Raw genomic sequence first — 9566 nt, 5'->3', positions numbered from 1 at the left:
TGTTACATATATAGACAATACTTTACATCGAAAACATCATGTAGCGGTTACTATTATTGTATGAAGCAGATGCAATCTTTTCAATCTTCCAAGCAAATTCCTTTGCCAATAATGTAGGATGCAAAGCTGTTTTTTTGTATCTATTTCTTTCTCGATTAAAGGTCTTCGTACATGTCACTTTTTCTACGGTGCCAATGACCTGATCTCAATTTTTTATTTGTATTGACGTCTAGACCTCCAGTCGCCCTATTGTCTGTTTGAAGTTCCGTTAACCTGCTGACCCCATATCCATCTTAATGGTATTTTAATTTTAAATCGTATTTTATTTTCGTTAATCCAACTAGCATTCCAATAGTATAGTACGGTAATAATATATAGGTTTGAGGAGCTGTTTATAAATGTACAGCTTGTAAATTACAGTATTGAACGTATTACCGCTTCATAAGTTAATACATACTTTGGATGTTCAAATCAAATTCTTTTCTTTTAATTTAAATATGTTTCTTCCAACAAAATTCTATATCTACCATCATGACGAGAAACTTGGCAGTATTTGAATATGGTATTTTCAAACCCTATAAGCCAATTTTATTTGTGAAGTCTGCGTGTAGTTTTTTACTTTTGTTAAATATAACATGATATTACATACATAATAATGTTAAGTACTTCTACCTAAGAAAATATTTTTAATATTATAATTACATTCTTGACTTCATATATATTCTATTTAATAAGAGTCAACACTTATATATGCTTGGTAGGAACTCACAACACTACGAATGCTGTGCCATAAAAAATTTCTTCATTCTTCCCATCCAACCACTCATACGATCCCACTATCACCTTTCTGTACTATATTCCAAACATTTAATAATGATATATTGGAATATTAACTATAAAATGAATTAAAAAATGTGTCTCATGGAATATTCTAATAATTCTAGCTAATACACTTAAGATATATATAATGTATTACTTAAAGGCATTAAAGTTTTATCAAATAATATCATATTAGAAATAGTATAAAGTTTAAGAATGTTGTTAAAAATATGGTATTGATACTCCCTCTATGTCAGTTATTAAAACTGGTCTCTGAGACAAGGTGAATATATGTGCGCAACTACAGCATATAATGATCTAGTTTGATCAATGTATCAAAAATTTTAAAACCCTGTATTTATTGTTATTTATATTAAAAAAAATGAAACATCGCAGGAAATAAAATCTATTGTTCTATCTCTAGATAAAGTCTGCTATGCTAACCTAGATCAATTAAAGCACCTAACAATATCCCTGTTTCCAAATTCTAGAACTCATTTGAATAATGAATGCGATAACTAATACTGGTTTTAATAGATATATAGAAATAAGAACTGAATTTTTTACTTTTTGCAAGTTATTCCTCTTGTTAAGAACATTTTTATCAGTTCGTAACTGCCGAAAATTATGAGTCATATTACGAGTTCAATAGCGTTTATGGTTCTTTAATAATAATTAGACTAAATAACAGAACTTAATCACACTCTGAGAAAATCAGTAGATAAATTTTGGATACTATATTATAATTGAACCCGCAAGGACTCCGTTGACAAGGATGTTAAAAAGCAGAAGTATTGTTGTAAAATATGATTTACAAGTAAGACATATTTGATAGTGTGAGTCACTACCTAATTTTAAATGTAATTGATCTTGAAGGAAATTATTTTTAATTTATCAAATAAAATCTATAGCAAGATATAGCATACATTCTAATGGTGTTTCGTGGTCCGAAGCTTGTAAGGCGGTAGATGATATACTACAATGAATCTGACTTACAGGCAAATTGTTGACAAAGTAAGGTCGAATATGCCATATCCAAGGAATAATTATAACCAAAATATTATCCAACTATGTTGGGTTAAGAATAAGAATCTCACTTGCAGACGAATTGTTAAAAAAGTAATGTCCAAAATGCCATACCCAAGGAATAAATATATACAAAATATGTAATTGGGTAAAGTATAATCACTGAAACCCTAAGAAAAGAATGCATAGCAATAGAACGATTATATTGTTTTCATTAAACTGGAATAGCAAAAATATTTTAAATAAGATTAAACATTATTTATATTCCTGGAATCTTCTTAATTAACGATATCTTCGGAAAAATATACTAAATAACAAAAATATTCTAAATGATAAATATTAGCTTTGATTGAAAGAAGTCTCTGTCTTAGATTGAAAGACATCTCTGTCTCAGTACCAGTTGAAGACGACCTTCACTAATAACTGGTTGCAATATAGTTCCTTATTAAGTTTTCTATATAATGTTAATGAAATTCAATGCCTCTATTTTCGTTTTCTCCGCAAGACAGACTAGTAAACAAACGAAAAGAATAATACAAAATAATAATCAAACTATTATTTTCTTGCATTTTGACTTATATTTATTTTAACTTATCGGATCTAAATACATAAAAGTTTATATCAGTAATTATTTTTATTTGATAAATTTAAGTTTATTAATATTAAGCTTTAATGCTTTTCTCAAATTCACAAAAATCTTTATTATTACTTTGATGTACTGCAGCATTATGCAGTTCTTCACAAATTTCTGTAATTTTCCGACGAACATTTTTACCAGATGCTGTTTTTGACAATTCATCCATAAAATAAACTCCACCACGTAAATGTTTAAAATGTACCATTTTTTTCGCAACATAATCGTACACTTCCTGTTCTGTCAAATGACTATTAGGTTTCTTCACAATAGCAGCTGCGGGCAAATGCGAAGATACAATGTCTGGTATACCGCAAACACATACTTCACAAACATCTTCTATTTCCGCAATTATACTTTCAATTTCTGTTGGAAAGAAATGAAAATTGTTGTATTTCAAAATATCCTTCTTGCGATCCACAATAAAGAGATTTCCATTTTCCGACATATAACCCATATCTCCGCTATATATCCAACCATCTTTTGTATAAATAGCATCGGTCGCATCTTGATTATTATAGTATCCTTTCCATGTGAACTGTGTTCTTATACATATTTCTCCAACTTCACCAGGAGGTAAAGACATACCTGCATCATCGATAATCTTTAGTTTGCAGTTGACGGCAACTTGTCCAGTTGTACCATTCGATGATACCTTTCCCAATGCTATGCAACCGCATACTTCACTCATACCATAACCTGAAAGCAACACAGCATTTGGAATATGCAATTTTATTTTATCTACTAAACTGTAGGGTAATGCACTACCACCACATAAATAGGTCTCCAAACTGGATAGATCGTAGTTTTTAATATTTTCAGAAGCTACAGCCATAGCTAGTTGCGATGGTGGTGTAAATAGAAAATTAATTTTATATTTTTGTACAATGTCGAAGAAATGTTCAACATTAAAGGGTTTGTTGGAAATTACACGAGTTGCGTTTCGTAAAGTGCCAACGATAAGAAACAGCAATCCAGAGACCCAGTAAAGTGTGCTGAAGGATAAAATTCGATCATTTTGATCTAATTTACTGTAAGTGCAAAAAATAATTATATTCATTAAAATACGTAATAGTGGAAGTAAAAGATATTAGAACACTTACATAAATAACCCATTCAAAATGCTCTCGTGTGACATGCAAACACCTTTCGGTAGACCGGTAGTTCCAGATGAACATAAGATCGCTGCTGTCTGCGTTAGGCCATATAAGAGAGGTTCAGGTCTAAAAAAATAAAATAATAAAAATTCTAATGGTGACCCAAAATCTTTTTTTATATTAATATTATATATATGAATATTATATATTTTTATATGTATATATAAATTAATATATTAATTTATATTATATTATTTATTACTTGTAAGTGTGTTCAGTGCCTGTATTTTGCAAAAATTCAGTTATTTCTGATACTCCTTCAATGTGATCAGTTAACGTGTAAATAGTAGCCTTTAGTCCAGATTCATCGAAAGCTGCTTTTACTTTTTGAAATATTTCACCATCACAAAACATCATTTTCGGTTTAGTAATCGAAAATATATGTTTAATACCATCTGTAAAGTAATTCAATAAAAAATAGTGAGTATGATTATAACATATAGCATGAAATAATTCTTCTTACCCTTATCAAAACTGGGATCCAATGTATTAACTGTTAGACCACATAGCATAGCACCAAAAAATAGAGGACCTACAAAATCACTATTGGATGCACAGATGCCAATCACATCACATTGCTGGACTTGTAATTTTTGAAAATGTTGAGCCACACGAATTGTTAAGAGTTCAAGTTCCTTGTTTGTATAAGATTTACCATTATGGTAAGAAATCTATGTAAATAAAATAAAAATAACAAAAATTTTTAAATATGTTAATATATAAAGCAAATGTGGTGAAAATAAACATACTTCCAATGATAATATGGAACGAGGAAACAATGTCAAGACATCAATATTTATATTTCATTTTTATATTTCTTTAATATATAAAAATGAATAAAAAATTCGAAATCGAAAACAATATATAATATGTAAATATTTAAAATTAAATTAATTCGAGTTAACATAATCACAAAGTTAATACGGAACTAGGAAACGATTTCAAGATATAAATATTTTTTTAATAAAATAAAATTTTAATTTTTAAAATAAATAAAAATTTCGAAACAGTCCGAATTCGGAGCCAATTAATTCGAATAATTAATTCCATAAGACTACATAAATTTTACGTAGCAATTAAAAAGAGGGCTTTATAAAGTGTATTATAAAATATATCTTAATAAAAATATATAATTTAGATATATGCAACAATTTTTGCCAAATACCCATCATCAGTGGTCATAGAGCCATTTATTATATTTAATTATTCGTAAATAGTTTTTTAAGGGTGGAAGTACCAAGGATTGAATTCGTGCTCTGCCAAATTTAAAGCTCAGAGTCAGCATTCATTAGTCAACTGATCCAAAGCCGTATTTGACAGTTGTCGCAATTAATTAGAAAATTCACTTGCTGTGTTATACTAGAATTAATCTTATTTTTTTTTTTTTTTAATTGTTAAATTTTAACTGCACTTCAAATTGTAATTTATTTGGACAGAATAAATTTTTTACTTATTTATTATTAACTTCATTGTACTTTAAAAAAAATTATAAAAATTTTTAATAAACACAAAATTCTTAATCCATGATTATCCTTCAAAATGCAGGTTTTTTTTATTAACTTGAATTATCTTTGATTTTCTTTTAAAATATAATTTATTAAACATTTTATAAAAAATCTTGATCAAATTTATCCTTCAAATGGAATTTTTTGAAATTATTTATATAGAAGCAAGATTCTTTATCCTTGATTATCGAACACTTGTGATGAACTTGTAATGAACGGACTTGTAAATGTCCGGCACTTTAAATAATTCTTTAAAATTCCTAGATAATCACAAAATTCTTTGAGTTATAAGGATATTAAAGGATATAATACACAAAATTAGAAAAAATTTTTAAAAATTTACAAAATAACACAGGATCAAAATAGGATGAAGAAGAAATTATTAATTTACATACCTGTCCAATTTGTTCTGGATATTTTTGTAATGCTTCAAGTGCTGCTAAACCAATCGAGTATTCTGGTCCGTAAGGCAACTGCATTGGTGGACCACTCCAAACTTTAGTTACATGGTCATAACTTGACTTGCAAGGATAAGTATGCATACTTGTTGATATTTCTTCTGATTTTTTCTAAGCAAATATGTTAATATGTAATATTCGGACACACAGTATTTGAACTGTTACAACCAAACTATTTTTTAAAACTAAAGTAGCTATTAAAGGTTGAAGCAATTTATAGAAATTTTCAACTGATAACAACCTAGGGAGAGATTTACGTATATATGTATATATATGTTATATTGAAATTGTTAAACATATACTTGCATCTCACGTTCCTAAGTGAAACTGAAAGTCATCATATAATCATTATATCTCGTATTACAATGCACTTTGAAATGTGTATAAAGCACATTTTAATAATAAAAATACTTACATATATTATTTACGTTTTTAATATATAAAAAATAATTTATTTAAATGTATATATAGGTAAAAATATTTTTTTAAGTCGCACAGGCACCTGCAGCAGCGATTTTTAGTTAGAGGTCATAACTCAAAAGTAAATACTAAATGTGTATTTAGAAGATATTCTAAGAAGAGGACTAAGAGGATAAAAGAAGACTGAGATATTCCAAGAATATTTTTTATATACTTTGATTTTATTTTAATACCTACCAATATTCAATATCGTATACCATATGTTAAAAAAAGTTGTTGTATTTTAGGTAAAACAGTTCCCTAAGAACTGTGTAGCAAACACAGTACCAGTGTCTTCATCTCACATATAGATTAACACGAAAGATATGGTACGTCATAAGTGCGTCACAAGAATGTGATTTTAAAAAAGCTGTTTTTGTTATAATAATATTCAATAAGATTACTTTCATTTTCTTCTTGTTAAGAAATCTGTTTTTGTGAAATGACTAGCGAAAATATTACTTTATTGAATATGTTTTAAATAAAATTATTTATAATTGTATGTATTGGGTGTATTGAATTATATATGTATGGATTTAAAATTTTCTATTAGTTCTTACTTTGTACATATTAATAAGTTGTTCTTAGTCCAATGTCGCAATTTTCAATCTTCTTAATAAAAATAAATAAAAAAAAGAATTAATTTCATATCATAATGCAGAGCTCTTCAAAGCACGGCCAACGGGCCAGATGCGGCCCGCTACATGTTTCTGATCTACCACAGTTACGCAAATTTTCCTTTGATATATTTTGGTAAAATTAGTATCCCAAAAAATGAATTCAAATGAATAAATTTAAATAAATAAAAAATTAAATAAATAAAACTAAATTTAACATTTTCATCGTATTTTTATTGTTCCTCAAAAAAAACCATGGACGTAAGTACTAGTTTTTGCAACAATGACCCCCGATCGTATCTAATCTGGAAAGCGCTGTTCTAATGTATGTAGTAATTTTCATAAGATATATCAAAATTTATTTGTATTCCGACCATTAGTTTACAATTTACAGTGGTGTTTATCTAACACTTGTTATATTTCAATAAGAGTAGATAGACAAAAAAAAATCTATTGACAAAAATAGATACTAAGTCTATCGACTTATAAAAGTACCTGAATTGATGAACATATCAAGTAACTGTAGGACTGACATTCTTACCAAAACAAGCACGCTGCTCTCTGAAATGTATGCCCCGCACATATTTTTTTATATATATAAATATACATATTTGTATACATATAATTACTATTAAAAACTTAATTATAATAGTTAGTCAATGTTTAAGAAGCTATTAGAAAATAATTTGCAGTACTAATTAAGAATAATATACGACATAGAGTTATCTTAAGTTAAGAAAGAACGGGGTACTAGCTCCCATTTGAGCAGAGTACTGCGACCATGATTGATCTTTTGTGCTACAACAAACCCTAACTGAATCCTAACTGAAACAGAGGACATTCCGCCTTCCGGATGAAGGCTGAAATGTCGGCCGTTGAGGACATCCTAATGTCGGAAGGGAAGAGCAAATTCCCGACCCAGTGACCTCCTCCTGGCCCAGATAAAGGCTGGGCAGTCACATAGAATGTGGCTGGTTGTCTGCTCTGCTCATTCTTTCATAAATACAGTTTTTTCCATTCTAATAAATATTATTTGTGTTCGTAAATCACAAATATACTGAATTAAGTGCCAAATCAGAATAATTTTAATTGATATTTTAATTTATTCAAACATTTTTTTAATATAAATTATACTATTTATTTAACATTACTAATTATCAAAATTTTTTAAAAGAGTATGCAATTAAAAGTTTTAATTTTAAATACAATTTCTAAATATAAATTTGTGCAATCGAATATTAAAAACTTAATAGAACGAAATATAAATTTGCACACAGTAATTAATTCTTCAATCTTAAAAAAAAATTTTTTTAATAAATACGAAGTAAATATAATAGAATATCTTTTTAATAGACGCTATACTAAGTAAACAATATTTTGACTACAACTTATTCAAATTAATTTTTGAACTCATTTTATTAATTTGAAATGAATTTTTAATAACTGTAACCTCTTCATGTCAATCTATCGATAATTCCCTATAATGTTATCAATTGTTCGATGAAAAATAGTATGATTTTTATAAAAAAAAGTATTCAAATTCTTGACGTTGCAGTACTATAAACATGAGGGGAATTTGATTGTATATATTTTAAATGTTTGCGTGCCTTTTGTTTGTTTTATTTTTTCTATATTTTGTTATTAATTATTAATTAACTGTGATTCATTTTTATAGTACATATAAAATGTTCCTGAAAACTGGCAATGCATTTTTAAATATTTTGCGGAAACGCTCAACGACAGTTAATGCATTTAAAAAGCTGATCGACATTCATCCGCAAGTACAATATTCGCTAGATAAATGTAAGCCAATTGTAGCATTAGAATCTACAATCATCACACATGGCATGCCATTTCCACAAAATTTCGATACAGCACTTGAAGTAGAAGAGTTAGTACGAGCTAATGGTGCAGTACCGGCAACGATTGCCATTATTGACGGACGTATAAAAGTCGGTTTAAATAATACCGATTTAGCAAAGTTAGCTGCAAAAAAACAAAATGAAGTTATTAAATGCTCCAGACGTGATTTGCCGTTTGTAATATCTCAACAGAAATGCGGTGGTACGACAGTTGCTGCAACTATGATTATCGCACACATGACAGGCATCAAAGTTTTTGCTACAGGAGGCGTTGGTGGTGTACACCGTGATGGGCATATATCAATGGATATTTCAGCTGATTTAATTGAACTCGGTCGTACGCCTGTGGCAGTCATTTGCAGTGGTGTGAAGTCAATTTTAGATATACCACGAACATTAGAGTATCTTGAAACACAAGGCGTGTGTGTGGCAGCATATCAAAATTATGGCATTTTTCCAGATTTCTATACACGTGATAGTGGTTGTAAAGCCCCATATAATTTAGAAAACCCGGTTGAAGCTGCTAATCTAATAAAATGCCTATATGATTTGGATTTAAATAGCGGAATCTTAATTGGTGTACCAATCCCAGAAAAATATTCAGCAAATAAAGGTCAAATTACCTTAGCAATAGAAGAGGCTTATAAGAAAGCTGAACAGCAAGATGTAAATGGTAAACAAGTAACGCCATTTTTATTGGAAGCTATAAGTAAAATCACCGAAGGAAAAAGTTTAAATGCTAACATGGCTCTTATTAAAAACAATGCCACTGTTGGCGCTCAAATTGCAGTTGAATTATGTAAAGATAATATATATAAAGATATATATCTCCAAACAGAAAAAATGCATAAAGCTCCTTTGATAATTGGCGCTTCCATTTTGGATCTCTCATTAACTATGAACGATGAGATCCCAACTGTATTGAATGGTGCTACATATCAAATACAAACTAAGCAATCTGCCGGCGGTGTCGGACGTAATCTTGCTGAGGGTATATTTAAGTTACATGGCGAGGCTAATTTTATATCT

General features: G+C 28.8%; 3 protein-coding genes across 3 annotated transcripts in view; 1 reads left to right on the top strand and 2 right to left on the bottom strand.

The window, feature by feature from the left end:
• The window catches only part of LOC119666787 (active breakpoint cluster region-related protein), an 8500-nt gene extending 7045 nt beyond the window's left edge, over positions 1–1455 (bottom strand). Inside the window, exon 1 of the mRNA XM_038076065.1 lies at positions 1387–1455. Within this exon, the coding sequence (XP_037931993.1) occupies positions 1387–1455 (69 nt within the window). The remainder of the gene's footprint in view (positions 1–1386) is intronic.
• Positions 1456–2446: 991 nt separating this feature from the next.
• On the bottom strand, positions 2447–5775 carry LOC119670366 (4-coumarate--CoA ligase-like 7; the record flags this gene model as incomplete). Its single annotated transcript, XM_038080605.1, is given in 5 exon segments — positions 2447–3510; positions 3583–3702; positions 3839–4031; positions 4100–4307; positions 5537–5775. Coding segments are annotated over 5 exon segments (1671 nt in total). The 5' UTR covers positions 5684–5775.
• Positions 5776–8203: 2428 nt separating this feature from the next.
• LOC119666786 overlaps positions 8204–9566 on the top strand; it is a 15341-nt gene continuing 13978 nt past the window's right edge. The window contains exons 1-2 of the mRNA XM_038076064.1: positions 8204–8257; positions 8351–9560. Coding sequence (XP_037931992.1) covers positions 8361–9560 — 1200 coding nt within the window. The 5' untranslated portion in view covers positions 8204–8257; positions 8351–8360. The remainder of the gene's footprint in view (positions 8258–8350; positions 9561–9566) is intronic.

The sequence above is a fragment of the Teleopsis dalmanni genome, chromosome 1 (genome assembly GCF_002237135.1).
Source record: "Teleopsis dalmanni isolate 2A chromosome 1, ASM223713v2, whole genome shotgun sequence".
Classification (NCBI taxonomy): domain Eukaryota; kingdom Metazoa; phylum Arthropoda; class Insecta; order Diptera; family Diopsidae; genus Teleopsis; species Teleopsis dalmanni.
Note: the sequence above shows the minus strand (reverse complement) of the source record. Positions and strands in the feature narration are given on the sequence as shown.